The 15,690-nt window shown below is 45.7% G+C and overlaps 1 protein-coding gene and 1 pseudogene across 1 annotated transcript; one reads left to right on the forward strand and one right to left on the reverse strand.

Annotated features, from left to right (window-relative positions):
* Positions 1-1,461: 1,461 nt before the first annotated feature.
* LOC136654061 (keratin, type I cuticular Ha4-like) lies at positions 1,462-9,796 on the reverse strand. Its single transcript, XM_066630923.1, has 7 exons — positions 9,290-9,796; positions 8,213-8,295; positions 6,622-6,778; positions 5,131-5,292; positions 4,914-5,039; positions 3,245-3,465; positions 1,462-1,768 (listed from the first exon to the last, which is right to left on the reverse strand). The coding sequence occupies exons 1-7, from the start codon at positions 9,794-9,796 to the stop codon at positions 1,462-1,464; spliced, it is 1,563 nt and encodes a 520-aa protein (XP_066487020.1).
* On the forward strand, positions 3,943-4,059 carry LOC136654984 (5S ribosomal RNA; annotated as a pseudogene).
* Positions 9,797-15,690: the final 5,894 nt, after the last annotated feature.

The raw sequence follows: 15,690 nt of genomic DNA on the forward strand, positions 1-15,690 counted from the left end.
GGAGACTGGTTAGTTTTTGTAGAGATCTTGGCATGAGAATTAGACAAACCTTGTAAAACTCAACCCGAGTCTGTAATTCATTTATTTTTGGAGGAATTTAGAAAGATTAAAAAAAGACACCCACGTGGTTGCACTGGCTGGTTTTCTTTTCCCTCTGTTTGTCCACACTCTTTGGTAAAAAAACAGAGTGTTGTAGGAAGGCTTTTCCAACTGCAGGTGGCACCAGCATCTAAAGTTATTCTTTCTTGTGGAAAGTTAAAAATCGTGATGGGTGTGATCGATTGGAGCACTCCCAGGCAGGCTCCTTGTTGTAATACTAGGCACTTGTTGCTTTTCCACTTGTAGTCATGTGTGAAACTGCTACGGTCATTCCACACCACAATAGATGCAGCATGTTTGAAGGACACAGTAGGTTGATGTGTACTCATGTGCCCCTCATTCCCTTGTACCCCCTCCTGTTTCTGTTGTATCTGGGCATGTGCTAGAGAGGTAGCACTAACGATTCTCAACCCTTATGATCACTTCGTTGCTATACTGCTCTTCTCCAAAAAGCCAGAATTTTTTCCCCATCAGCAACGGTGACTTTTGAAGCACAGCATCAATGGATGGATGACATTGTGTGATTTCTCACCTTCCTTTGCAAGAGTCAATGAATGACATGTGGCAATCTCAGCACCTCCTCTACATGTGCCCTCTGTCTTGAATGAGGAAATGGAGCCTGCCTCCTTTCCCACACACCCAGAGAAGATCCTTTGGGATTTTCATTGGCATCAGAAATAGTCCCAGCTGGGTATGGATTAGTGTGTGTGTGGGGGGGGGGGATCTGTCCAATTCCTACACATGTTCCACGACTGAGCTCTGGCACTGGAAATAGTGGTCTGTGGCTAAGCTCTTGTTCACGCTGAGCCTTCTTTGGGACCCTGCTGGAAACTCTTTTCTTTGGGTCACAAACAAATATTACCTTGTAAAACACATTTACAACACCAAAAGTTTGCTATGCCAGAAAACATGTTTATTAAGATGAAAGCATCTTTCTTGTCGCCCAGATAGCACAAAAGCAGCAGGGAGGGCAGAACCCACAGAGAATCCCAGAACCCCCTTGCAGGCAGGGTATGCTTATCTTTCTCATGGCTTTCTCATTATTCATATTTTTGAACATATGTACTGCTTATTGATGACAACTGTGCATGGACATAGTTTTGGACATCTAGAAACCTATTTTAGACATTTATGTATTATGCTTGCTTATTAATATTCTTTGTGTTTATCTTTATGCATTTCATTTGTTACACATTTTTCCTTTTTTTTCTATTCTCTTGTTTTAAAATTCACTCATAAATCTTTTCTCATTGCTCCTCAAGGAGTTTCTTAAGCACAGGGTAGGAGCACAGGGTAACTTTTTCTTCCCTGAGGTTCAGGTCCTGGCCTGTTTTGATTTTACACATTTGGGCATGTAAGTTTTTACATGCGACAGATCTTAGTGCTGATCCTTGGCCCAGGTGGGCATGGACCACAGGGTGGTGGTTGGCATATGGGTCCACATGGGCCGCAGGGAGGGGGTCCACAGGGCGGAGGACCACATGGGACACAGACCGGTCCACAAGGATTGACACAAGGTGGAGCTAGTTTTGGTTCGGCCACTGGCACAGACGGCTTGCAGGTCGGCGGGCAAACAGGTGCACAGACCGGCTCTGGGACACAGACTGGCCGGCAGACCGAGGAACGGATGGCGGTTGGGCACTCAGGATCACAGGGACGATTGGGGAGTCTGGAACAAAGAAACATCAGTTTAGAGGAGCTGGACGAGCCCTTGATTGTCAATTTGGAAAGAAAGATTAGTCAATGAAATCAGTGGAAGTGATTATCAGTCCATACAAAACAAAGGGTTTTGTGCTTTTTCATGCATTTGCTCTCACAAAACTGGTGTGAGGTAGGTTGGTGATATCCCCTGGAGGAGGAAAGGAGGTGGACTGTCACTGCCACACGAACCTGTTTGCCTACAAGTAAGACTTTACAACCTAATCCTATCAGTGCTTCATTTGTATTCATAAGGAATTTATTAAAGAAATGCCCGATCTTGTCTGATCTCGGAAGCTAAGCAAGGTCAGGCCTGGTTAGTACTTGGATGGGAGACCGCCTGGGAATACCGGGTGCTGTAGGCTTACACCATAGTCTTTCGAGACTGAAGGTTGCCAACGAATTTTATTTGAAAAATTTCCCATGCCAAAGCAAATACCCCAGGTGACTTAAAAACTCCATAATAAACGTAGAACGTATCACAAGCTTTCCTTTGATTGAACAGGTGCTCCGTCAGTGGAAGGCCCACTCCACTGGTGCTGCAGTGACAACATGCACAGTGGGGTTGCCAGCAGAAAAGGCTGGTGACCTTGGCGAATGCCCAAGCACTGAAAGAGGAGGTGAGTTGGTGTGGGGGTGGGCTGTGGATGAAGAGGCGGAAGATCAGGGCTGGGATTGGGAGATCCAATTAGGGAGGGAAAGGGGCTGTTTATGCCCCCTTGGGTCTGCTCAGATTTGTGCCCATCAAGATTTGAGTAGACCCATTGGGGACCATGGTGCAATGGAGTAGGTAAGTAAGAATTTCATTTACATTGTTGTCTCCTGTCACGTTTGTAAACAAACAATTATAATAATAAAGTTTTTCACTGGGTTAGTGCATTTTTTTTCTGTAAAATGACTGCAATTTGCAAATTATGAGTCAACAAAATACTCCAGTTGAGACCTCTGGCTACAGTGCCCTTGGCATTAACCTGTGATGTCCGTGTCCGTCTGAAACATGGAAATGGACACCAATTGCCAGTGTGCTGCTTTCCTCTTGCACATACACACACCCACACATCATAACTGCCTATCAAGATAGGAAAATATTTTCTAAATGTTTCTTGGTTGCAATTGTTCTATTAAACACAACCAGAGCCATTGCAAGATTAAACATTGCATTTTAAAAACAAACCATTTACTGACACACCCTGTTTCAGAAGCCCAGACAGAAGAGTCTATTATAGGGTAATCAGGTAACAGCAAGCAGAGATGATGGGCTTTCAGCAGTGGACCATGAGGAAAGGACTCAGGTGGTGATCCAAGTACACAAGGGTTCCCCTATATACCTTTTTAAATCTCTGAAATGTTGGTGAATATGGGAAGTAAGTTTTCTAGGTTTCAATCGAGCATCCTTCCTAGGAGCAAAATGAATGCCATGCCAGCAGCAATTAGTTCCCCTACTTACTTGCAGTCTTCTCCTTCAAGCATGTTGCGGTACGTGGCAATCTCACAATCCAGGCGGGCCTTTTCATCAAGGAGGGTCTTGTACTCGCAGTTTTGACGCTCAATGTCGCAGCGGATTTCGGCAAGCTGGGCCTCCACGTTGCTGATCAGGCACTGGAGCTGTGAGAGCTGTGTGCAGTAGCGCGATTCTGTTTCTTGCAAAGTACCTTCCAGAGCACTTTTCTGAAAGTGGGAGGAAGCAAACTATTATGTCAGGGCAGGTTCTAGTTGCACACAGAACATAGTCAATATAAGGGGCTATGATAGTGCTGGTAACCTTAAAGTTAATAGTAGTGGTCATCAGGTTCAGGGGTGGCCCACCAGGAAGCCATCTGAAACATTCATGTGCAGTGGCCCTCTTGGAGAGGCAGCAAACAGATGAGCCCCCCCCCAACTGTCTGTCTGTCTGTCTGTCTGTCTGTCCACTGCCCTCTCCCTCCTGCCATTCCACAGGGTGCTCTGATACTCTTCCAACTTGCGGAGGGCAAATCGGGATTGCAGTAGCACTGCCCTAAATACTTTCAGTTCTGTCTCTATAGACAGGCAGTGTAGAAATTTTGCTTTAAAACAAATGAAAGCTGAGATTTTTCCTGGGGTACTGTGTTGAATATCAAACTCCAGTTGTGCAACAGGATTGGGGCATATGCCAAGACCCATCTGGACAGCAACTGTTACCCTGCACATGCTCGATCTCGTCTGATCTCGAAAGCTAAGCAGGGTCAGGCCTGGTTAGTACTTGGATGGGAGTCCGCCTGGGAATACTGGGTGCTGTAGGCTTATACCATAGTCTTTCGAGACTGAAGGTTGCCAACCACCATCTGTCTGTCAATTTTTCATTGTTTGATATAATTATCTGTATGAGGTGGGTCCTCAGGGTTTTAAATACTTAGTGGCCTAGCATGTTGTTCATTTCCAGGATCCTTTCATCTGCCTTTCAGCCTTACAATATTAGCCAATTTTTGTGTACTTCACAAAAGATACATGAGTGATGTAACTAAGGGCCCAATTCTATCTAACTTTCCAGCTCTGATGTAGCCGTGCCAATGGGATGGGTGCTGCATCTGTGGTGGGTGGGTAGTTATGGAGGCCTCCACGAGGTAAGGGAACATTTGTTCCCTTGTCTCAGGGCTGCATTGCAGCTGCACTGGTGCTGGAAAGTTGGAAAGGATTGGGCCCTAAGGCTGCAATCCTAGCCACACTTTCCTGGCAGTAAGCCCCATTGAACAAAATAGAACTTACTTCTGAGTAGATCTGGTTAGGATTGTGCCCTTAAGAATATAACTTATGATATAACCAATGGTCTTTTAAGGATAGGATGAATTGCTGAAATAGTATCACCTGCCCTAAGCTTTTGGGATAGGTCAGCTAGGCTAATGAAGGAAACATTGTCCCTCCCGTTGTTGCAACATAGCTCTTTGCCTAATTGTATAGCCCTCAAAACTGCTTTTTATGGAGGAAAAGTGCTCCTTAATAAGAATAAATATGCAATCTGCTACAGAAATGCGACTTGAGGATTTGTCTTCCTGCCCCTCTGAAACAGTTATTGAGAAGTAAGATATGCAGAGATAGTGTGAATGCCCACTACTGATTCAGAACCAGTAATACACTGGGCACTCTGAATTTATACCTACCATACTCTGTTGAGCTTGAAGGTCAATCTCCAGAGCCTGAACACAACGCCTGGTCTCAATGATCTCTGTCTGGCAGCACTGCAGCTGCTCTCCACTTGAGATCACCTCCCTGTTGAGTTCTTCCATCTGGTGAAAGAAAAGATGTGGAACATGAAAAAGCAACAGAACCTATCAAACTCACTGGTGAACTTATTTGGCCTCCAGGGGAAAGACCTACCTGTGCACAGTACCAATCCTCCACTTCCCGCCGATTCTTTTCTAGATCGGCCTCATACTGGCACCGCATTTCATCCAGAACCTTGTTGAGATTGCAAGACGGGGCAGCATCCACTTCCACATTGATGCGATCCCCAAGCTGAGAGCGAAGGGCACAGGACTCCTAGAAATGGGAGCAAAGAGAGGTACAAAGAAAGCATACAAAAGACAATCCATCATTCTGTATATCAGGTATCAGCAGGAAATGCCAAATATGCCTTATGTTTTTGTTGGTGGTGGACAGTTGCAAACCAGTTATTTAGTTGAGTAGACCAGACAGGCATTCCCAAAGTGTGTGTCACAATACCTTAGGCATTGCGGTACACTAGCAAAGGCATCATAATGTGTTCCTGGTCATCCCGCCTACCTACTCCGCCCAGCACCACCATCTTGGATCTCACTAAATCTTGTGAGATCCAAGACGGTGGCACCCAAATCTCACGAGATTTTGTGATATCCAAGATGGCAGCATCCAAATCTCACAGTTGCAAAGAAAAAACTGCCAGGGTATCATGGCCCAGGTAAGTTTGGGAACCACTGAAGTAGACTTTTGGACCCTGATGAAACATTTATTTCCAGGGATTCAGTGTATGGGGTATCCTTTGGGTTCAGAGTCTGATGACGATGGTAATGGGGTTTGGAAAAGAATTTTCCCAAGGTAAGAGTGGTTAATCAACATTAGGGGTTTTATCTTTCGCCCCTTTGCTTGACATGGTTATATGTGTCAGCTATATATCTTGGTTCTGTAGGTATGGATTAGTTGAGTTACCCAAAGCAATTTTGCTGCGAAATATGACTTCTGCAATATGTCTCTCTCTGTCTGTGATATGGTGTAGATCAGGGGTGTCCAAACCTTTTGGCAGGAGGACCACATTATCTCCCTGACACTGTGTTGGGGGCTGGGAAAAAAGCATTAATTTAATTTCAAATTTGAATACATTTACATAAATGAATATATCAGAGATGGAACTTATATGAATGAATGAAGGTCTTGCAATAGCTCAAGGCCTGTAAAAGGCCTTGCACAAAGCAAGGCCAGATTTTCCTTTGCTGCTGCATCACAACGTGGAACAGCAAGCAGTGGAGGGAGCCCTCGTCCCACAGCTCATGCGAGAGGTCAAACAGTTGGCCATCACACTGAGAGCAGTTGCATCAGGCCAGCGTGGGCTCGAGCAAGTCTTCAGAGGGGCAGAGTCTCATTGGAGACTGGGGGCTCCCTGAGGGCTGGATTGGGAGTCCTCGAGGGCTGCAAGTGGCCCAAGGGCCAGGGTTTGGGCACCCCTGGTGTAGATCATAGGAACTGAGCTCCGGGTGAGCTGCCTTTGGACATAATTAGACTAGATGTCCTCAATGCACTTCCAGAGCCTTGATTCTTTGACCCTATGCTCATATTTTACACCCGGACTGCACCTGGCCAGTTTTACACTTGGCACTATTAATGTTTTGTCCATACCTCCTCATGGTTTTTCTTCAGGCACATCATCTCCTCTGTCAAGGACTCGAGTTGAGCTTCGAGGTCAGCCCTGCACAGGGTAAGGTCATCCAAAACTCTGCGAAGGCCATTGATGTCAGCCTCATCCCGCTGACGCAGACTCAGTTCATAGTCGTACCTTCAATGGGGTGAAAGACAGATCATTCTAGCATGGCCGAGGGGGCAGAGTACTAAGTCTGGGCCCAGGCACTGAGCAGAAATCTCCCAGATGAGGTTAGATCCAGGGGGCAATTAAAATCGCTTTTTGGGAATTAAGCCTGATCCTATTGAGCCTAATGCTTCTTCTCAGCTCAATTCCTTTGAAGAAAGTTTCAAGGGCAGCAACGGAGCTTTCTTGCCAATGATGTCACTCAGAGCTATCACTGGAGGCAGCAGCATCCCTTCAATGGCACCCCTTTCAAATGGTGCCAAGGGCATGTGCCCTACTTGCACATGCCTAGATAATAAGAACATAAGAGCAGCCCCACTGGATCAGGCCATAGGCCCATCTAGTCCAGCTTCCTGGATCTCACAGTGGCCCACCAAATGCCCCAGGGAGCACACCAGATAACAAGAGACCTTATCCTGGTGCCCTCCCTTGCATCTGGCATTCTGACATAACCCATTTCTAAAATCAGGAGGTTGCGCATACACATCATGGCTTGTACCCTGTAATGGATTTTTCCTCCAGAAACTTGCCCAATCCCCTTTTAAAGGCATCCAGGCCACAATACCTTTGACATCACCACTCCTGTTGTAGGAGAAGTGCCAGAGCTCTGCCTCCCTCAGCTTTCGTTCTACCAAACCCTTTGTTCTCATATCTTTTCTGCTCCATGCTTGTGAGTTGATTTGAAAATGGGATCACAGTTTTCATAGGGATGTGTGGAAATCCCCTGAGAAATGTCACTGGCCTTCTAGAAACCCATTTGATTGCCCTTGGAAAATCCCCCACCCCCTTACCTGTGTCATTGCTACTCTGGAGCATGTGGGAAGGATCCGGCCCTCCTGCTGGCACTTCAGCAGCACACAGTTTCACATGCTGCCTGAGCACCTTTTAGAACTGGTGCTGCTGGTGTTTTATGGCAGTCAGCATCAGCTGAAGGGAGGCACTGGCATCACCTGGCCCAGGTACGATTGGGTCATTAATAGAAAACCCTTCAATGCAGCATACTCTGGGTGCTTATGGAACAGGCACCAAAGCTTCCCAAACATAATTTGGAAGTGTTGATCTCATAACCTCTAATTTACTTCGTTGGTTGGCAACCTTCAGTCTCGAAAGACTATGGTATAAGCCTACAGCACCTGGTATTCCCAGGCGGTCTCCCATCCAAGTACTAACCAGGCCTGATCCTGCTTAGCTTCCAAGATCAGACAGTAATATGTAGCCAGATCTCATACCCACCATTTTTACCGTGGCTTTCCCACAAAACTCAGGAACTCCTATTCGCTACCTGAGGCCCATGCATCTTTGTATATACAAATATGAATTTCATTGGGGGCAAGCGAGCACAACATGCTGAACGGGAGTGGAAGGAGAGTGAGTTTACTCCATTTTCCTCATAAACAGTCTTACTTGGTGCAATAGTCATCTGAGGCCATTTTGAGATTGTCAATGTCTAGGCACAGTCTTGCATTCTCAGTCTTGGTACAGCAAATCTGAAAAATAAGAAATTAAAATGTTACTTTAAACCATCCCGATGGATGGTGAAGAAGTAAATAGAGAGGACATGTCAGCAAACATCTGAATGCAGCTTAGGCGCACGTGTCACGGACACACATGATTTGAATAGTGAAGCCACTTTGATCAGATGCACCATCTTCTATCCCAGATCAAAATCAGGGGATACTCCTGGATGGTCTGCAGAAGCCCTCCTGTGCACAGCTCCAATTGGCTAAAATTGGTGACATCACTAAAACAACTACTCCCTCTTCCTCAGAGTAGTTTTTCATCACTTCAAAAATTAATTTTGCTTGTGTGTGAATGTTTTAAAAGAGAACAAATGTACCTATAGTTATTTCCCCCCCCTTGGACTATGATAGCTGGCAGTCCACCCAAAGCATGAGCAGAAGAGCTAGCCTGGGAACTGAAACAGCATGTTCACCCTGAGGAAAGAACCTCCCACAGCCAGTCCTGTCCTTAAGAAGTATCTTTATGTACCCTTAATTAATATTTTACTCCATGGCAGCTCAAAGATGTGATGCTTCCATATTTCTTCTTCAACGTTACGTGTGTATTGAAAAAAATGAAGAGTTCATTTACACTCAATTCAAAATCTTGCACAGTCAGGGTGACCAGATACGCTGGAGGAGGCTATACCTTTAACCATTGTATAGAAGAGGGAATTTTGGCAGGTGCCACTTTTAAAGCCCTTCCTTCTTGAGCTGCGCCTGTCAAAATTCCCTCTTCTATACAACGGTTAAAGGTATAGGTGTTATGTATACAGTGTTATGCCCAGTTAATGATACAAGGACACCCAGTTAACGATATCCCTTTAAGTGCTTCATATTATGAATGCTGAAGTGGGCATTGTAAACAGAGTGTAAGTTATAATGGCATTACTAAGCACATAATGAGCTGCTAAGGTTCAAAGATGCTGGTGTTTCCATAGAACCAATTGATGATGGACCCCTCCCCCCCCCGAGTCCTTACCTGCTGCTGGAGCTCATCAATGGTGCAGTAAAACGGCTTGAAGTCAGTGCACACGTACGCATTCTCACATTCGTACCATTTGCGGATCTTGCTTTCCAAGTCGGCATTCTCATGTTCCAAGCAGCGCACTCTTTCCAGATAGTTGCCCAGGCGGCTATTCAGGAACTCCATCGTTTCCTTTTCGTTGCAGTTCAGGATCCCTTCGTCGTGGCCAGGGGGGTAGCAGTTCAGAGGGCGGGTGGGAGGTGGGATGCAGGGTGGTGGAACACATGTAACGCCCATGCTAGGTGGAGGAAGGCAGGTCGATGGCATGAAACCCCCGCTCCGGCAGCTGTTGGGGAGCGATGGAGTTGTCCTCCCTGGAGTAGGCAAGCAAACGCTAGATCGGCGAGGAAGGCAGTTTGCAGGTCGGCAGTTGACCGAGACGGCACTGTTTGGCCGGCAATTGGTTGGAACTCTGCACGGGCCCCTGAGGGACCCGCAGGTGTGAGCGGAGGTGGCAGCCATCGTGGAAAGGAGATGCTAGATTGCAGAGTGAGCCAGAAAACCCAAGCCACCAGAGTCTGAAAGAGGATGTCCTCCTTGAAGCTTTTTTATACCACAAGCATTGGGTGTTAGCTCTTTTACAAGGCTTTACCCTGGCTCATGTTTGGGATCATTTGTGTGTGTGGACTTCTCATTAGCCCTCTCTTGACTGCTTGAAGAGCATTTTTTTTTGCTTATAAAATGTTTTGCCACATACTTGCTTTGCAAAGTCAGGACTCCTCTTGAGGGCTGTCTCCGGAATGTGAAGTTTACAGGGCACCATCAAAGTAAGCTGTCATCATCAAACACCAGCTCTCAATAGCTGGGTGTAAGCACAGAGAGTGACATTATGGGCTTGGTGTTTTACAGTGGGGTTGCCCCCTCCCTTCCTCTGGCCTACTTTGACCAGCCGAAAAGGAGTGACAACTATTCCAATGCATAATGTGAGATTGTACATAGGGGAGATAAGCATTAACTAGATTCAAACTGCTTCAGTGCAGTGTCCAAGGGACCAATCCTATCCAACTTTCCAGCACTGATGCAGCTATGCTAACGGGGTGCGCACTGCATCCTGTGGTGGGGTGCCAGTCACAGAGGCCTCCTCAAGGTAAGGGACTGTTTGTTCCCTTACCTCAGAGCAGCATTGTGACTGCACTGGAAAGTTGGGTAGGATTTAGCCCCAAGTAACTGCTAGAGATAGTTCAGGATTTTACTGCTGAGACCAAGTTCTACCTCTTTGGCATCTGTTTTCTTCTTGAGTAGCATGAACAGGGAACGAGTAACCTTCACACACACACACACACACACACACACCCAATAAATTTATATCAGGGAGATTTTATGAATGGGTTTTGCTTCACACTCAGGTTTGATTGCCATATTGGAAAGAAGCTTGCCCAAGGTCAGATAGGTTAGTGGCCATGCCAAAGAAGAGATGAGCTTCCAAAGTTCATGGCTCTGTCAAATTTCTGGCCAAAAACAGCTTTTCACTGAAATCCTTTTGGCAGTTGCAGTCTGGGTACCGCCTGGATATAATCTTCAGCAACCCCTCACTTTGCTCTATCTTCATTCTATTACTGGCTCCCATTCAGCCTCTCTGAGGCTCCTGACAGGGGCAGAAACTGTGCTTCCGGTTTGCCGGAAGCACAGTTTATAGCACCGGGGAACCTCACAAAGGGTTCCCCGGCGTGGGAGGAGGTTACACAAGCCTCCGTGAGCCTCTGGGAAGTGGGGGGGGGCATTTCTGCATGGCTGGGCGGTGATAAACCACGGGGGGCGCCATCGCAGAGTTTTGCCCCAGGCGTGGGGCTGCGGAGGTCCGTGGCTGCTCCCACTCACTCTTGCCTTTCTATAGTCCTCCTTCTGTTCATGTGACTGAACAGACTCTGTCCATTGCTTCTGGAGCGTATACAGTTTGCCAACCTTAGCCTTAATTTTCTGTTCTACTTCCTGCCTCATCTTTAATCCATTTCACTTTTTTTCCTTCCATTTCACAGCTTTCCTTTGGCCAGTGAAGTTGTGGCTTCCAGACCCAGCTCGGATGGGCTTTCGTCATGCTAACACTTCACCTGAGCTGTGGCAATATTTTCTCTTAACAGAGAAAGCATTTTCGTCTTTCACTAAGCATGGTATGGATGAGCACAGCCCAGTCCTATCTCCTGCCACTCCATACCGTGCAACCATGCCAACAGAATATGGGGGGGGGGGGCAATAAGACAGCCAATGAGAGGTAAGTACAAATCTACCTCCATGGTTTGCCACAGTCTGCACACCCTTCTCCAGCACTACTTACCTAAACCACACTAAAAAGACCAGGCGAACACATGCAAGCATTTGTTTTTGCTCCAAGAGAGCAGATGTATTCTCTGGTTTTCCATTTCTTTAACCCAGTGATTTTCAGTTCTTTTCATCTCATGGCACTCTGACAAGGCACTAAAATTGTAAAGGCATACCATTGGTTTTTTGACAATTGACAAGGCACACCACACTGGCAGTGGGGAGGCTCACATCCCCCAATGGCCCTACTAATAAATAACCCTCTCCCAAATTCCCGTGGCACACCTGTAGACCATCCACAGCACACCAGTGTGCCACAGCACTAATCCCTTGTGAATTAGGACCATCTGTTCTCAAACAGAGAGTCTAGCAATGCCACTGGCATCTCTTGTAGAGAATCACTACAGTACGGTATACTGAAGCCCTCGTGAATAGGGTGTCTTAGTCATGAGCTGTGCTGACCTCCAAATCAGCCTTGCTTTCAGATGAAAATTTATAGGCCCCCCCCCCCAAAAAAAAAGGTTGGATAGCATTTTGCATGTACTAGCATGAGATTGAGTCATTGCTCAGAGTCTCATAGATTCCATTGTCAGTAGCCCCAGCTCCTAGTTCTGGAGCCTTTGCTTGATTAACCTGATTGCCCTTGGCTAATGCAGTTATCACCAGGACTGGCTCATCCGATAGGCCACTGAAGTGGTTGCCTCAGGCAGCAGATTGGTGTGGGGGAAGCACATCTTCTACTTGCCTTCACCTCTCCTTCTTCTCCTCCCACTCCCTGGATTGGAAGAGTGAGGAGGAGAAAATGTGGAGGGGAGGAGAGTGTTGAGGTAGAACTTTGGAGAATGGGAGGAGCTGAGGGGGGCAGTATACTGTTCAGACACCTGAGAACCTTTAGCTGCCCTCTATGATACCTGCAGGAGGTGTTTCCCCTTCGTGCAACTTCCTTCTTGCCTTTTTCCTCACATGCTCTCTTTCTCTCCCCCTCATCACCAAAGGAGACTGATGTAGCTTCCTTAGCACTCTTAATGGGCAGGCAGCTGTTGCAAACATCTCCTTACACACACATGCCCACAAAGAGAACAGCTATAGGGTTATCAGTTCCATAAATAGTAGGAGCCTCTGATACTTCAGAAGACGTGTAAAACTCTGAGTAAAGTATTTCTTTTGTAACCTTAACTGCCTCTGCTCCTGTGTATGTTTATTGATAGCAGCAAACTAGCTGGACGGTGGAAATTCCCCTAGGAAAAGGGTACTTCTGCTGATTGCTTGCTAGAAACCCCAGAATCAGTGGCGTAGCTAATGATCATGTAGCCCGGTGCCAAACTCAAAATGTTGCCCTGGAAGTGATGTCACAACTGGAAGTGACATCATACCCAGGGTTTTCAAAAAGTGAAAATTGGGAGGAACTGACCTCCTCCCCACAGCAGCTCACCACCCACTTACTTTGCTGTCTCCCCCCAGTTAGTGGTATAGCTAAGGCATCCATCTGCAACTATCTGTCGAAGAAGATTTTGTAGCCCCCCCGCCCCCCGGCATGACAAAATCAAATTAAATTAAGTAAATAAATAAAAAGTTATTGGTTCCATGCTGAATCATAACAATACCTCATTGGCACTTGGAACAGTCTCATAGGTCAGTTTGCAGTTAAGCAAATCCACTTTTTGTTCCACAAGTCAGTTGTGTTTTCATTTTCTGGTTAATTGGCCATAACGTTTGATAGAAAACAGATATTCCAATGCCATTTGTTTCATTGCATTCTGCATTAAATTACCTTTCCAATGATGTATAACATGATGGATTTATTCATACATACCAAGATTTTCACAATTTTGGTCACTAGTGTCAAGCTCAGCTTCTTACCCCCCTAAAGCTTGATGCGCAGTGCAACTGCTACCCGCTGCACCCCCTTAGCTATGCCACTGCCCAGAACCCCTTTTCCAAAAGAAGTAGGACTAGTTTATTTCAATGGGACTTACTCCCAGGTAAGTGTGTTCAGCATTGCAACCTTAGCCCCTAGAGCAGGTAATAGAATTTTGGAGGAAGTTTGGTTTCTCCGGTGCTGATTGCTGGCTGGATTTGGGGGCCTTACCTGAACTTTGGGACACAGCAATAAATACTTCCCAAGCCCTCTGGCCATGCTGTGTGTGTCACACTGATTAATATAAATAAACTAGATTGATAAATGATTACTTTAGTATTACTCTGAGCCTCTGCAATGAGCTGATGAGAGAAGCTGTAGTGGCTACTGCCTTTCCAATAACTCCTTTTTTATAATTAAATAGACTTTCACAAAGGATATAGACGAGTGTTTTTCAAACTGTAGGTTTGTACCCACTAGTGGATCGCAACCTGATTGTCCATGGGTGGTGAAATTGAAAATGAGAAGCGCATAATTGACAAGGAGAGTATATTAAACCCTATGGAAAGTGAAACTGACCCACATGTACATGTTTACTCGTGAGAAGGTGACCATATCTCAGTCCACTTTAAAGGGCAGACCAAGAGGAACACAACACCATCAGAATGGTCCAATGAACATAGGCCCCCAAAAAACACTTGAGAAAGAAGTCCTCCCTCTCCAACTGACAAGGAAGTGTATTAAGCCCTATGGAAAGTGACACTGAGCCACATGTGTGTTTTTACTTGTGAGGAGGCAAACACGCTTTGGCTCAGAGAAGGGGAGACCAGATCCAATGGAGGACAGAGTGCCTATACCTTTAACCACTGTTTAGAAGAGGGAATTTTGGCAGGTGCAGCTCAACATTGAAGGGTTTAAAACGCTACACATGCCAAAATCCCCTCTTCTATACACTGGTTAAAGGTATAGACACTTTGTCCTCCATTGTATCTGGTCACCCTAATGCAAGGCCACCAGAATGGTCCTGATCTGATGAACGCAGCACTCAACAAATGCTTCAGAAGGCAGTCCCGTCCCCACAATAATAAAAAGGATAAAGAGGCTTGAACAGCTGGTAAGGTGAAACTTTTTTATTTGTCTCATAAAGCTAAGCGGGCCCTGATAGACTGTCTTTTTTAAAAGTGGGTCCTGATACTAAAAAGTTTGTGAACCACTGCTATAGACATTGCTTTTAGGAGAGTTGAAAGTTATTTCAGAGAAGCTATGCTTCGTATGGTGTATGCATATGTATTTCTTTTCTTCTTGTATTACCTCTGGTCAATGAACGAATGAATGAAATCGTTCCATTCATCAGCCAAAACTGAATGGCTGTGCACTATTGTGATCCATCCCATTCACTGTGTGATCACTCATGTGGACTGATGTTCAAAACACTGGGCTCACTTTCCATTGGCTTTGTTTGCCCTCAGTGGTGTCATTAGGAAACCAATATTGCTTTGTCAAACTGCCTTCAGTTCTAGGTAAGATTCCTATCTATTGTTCAGGCAAAGACATCAGAAGTCATTAGTGCTCTCTGTTTCAAAAGAAGCAGGCCTACCCCTTCCAAATCAAATAATTTGATTATGCTTTGATCTAGTAATTTAAAAATAAAACTAAAACTAAATAGTCTGAAGTCTGTTTGCTTTGCCTTCAACTTGACCTCTGTTTTCGTTCATAATAATGTTATTTCATCATCATAATGTAATCTTTTCAATCCAGGGTGTGTATACTCTGCACAAAAATAAAGATGACAAAACTTCCAGGGAGCCAGGGTGGTGTAGTAGTTTAGGAGATGGACTCAGACCTGGAAGATCCAGGTTCAAATTCTCCTTCAGCCATGAAGTTTCTTGGGTGACCTTAGGTCAGTCACTTTCTCTCAGCCTAACCTACCTCACAGAGTTGTTGTGAAGACAAAAAGAGGGCAGCAGCTGTGTACACTGTCCTGGGCTTTTTGGAGGAAGGGTGGTATAAAAATGTGGAAAATAAAATATAAATAAATAAAATGGTTGGTTGGCAACCTTCAGTCTCGAAAGACTATGATAGAAGCCTACAGCATTCCTAGGCGGTCTTCCATCCAAGTACTAACCAGGCCTGACCCTGCTTAGCTTCTGAGATCAGAGGAGATCGGGCATGTGCAGGGTAACATAAAATAAAACTTCTAAATTCTGTTCTGGTAGTGCAAAGGCCCCCTAGGATTGGGCTG

This window comes from Tiliqua scincoides, chromosome 5 (assembly GCF_035046505.1).
Source record: "Tiliqua scincoides isolate rTilSci1 chromosome 5, rTilSci1.hap2, whole genome shotgun sequence".
NCBI classification, from domain to species: domain Eukaryota; kingdom Metazoa; phylum Chordata; class Lepidosauria; order Squamata; family Scincidae; genus Tiliqua; species Tiliqua scincoides.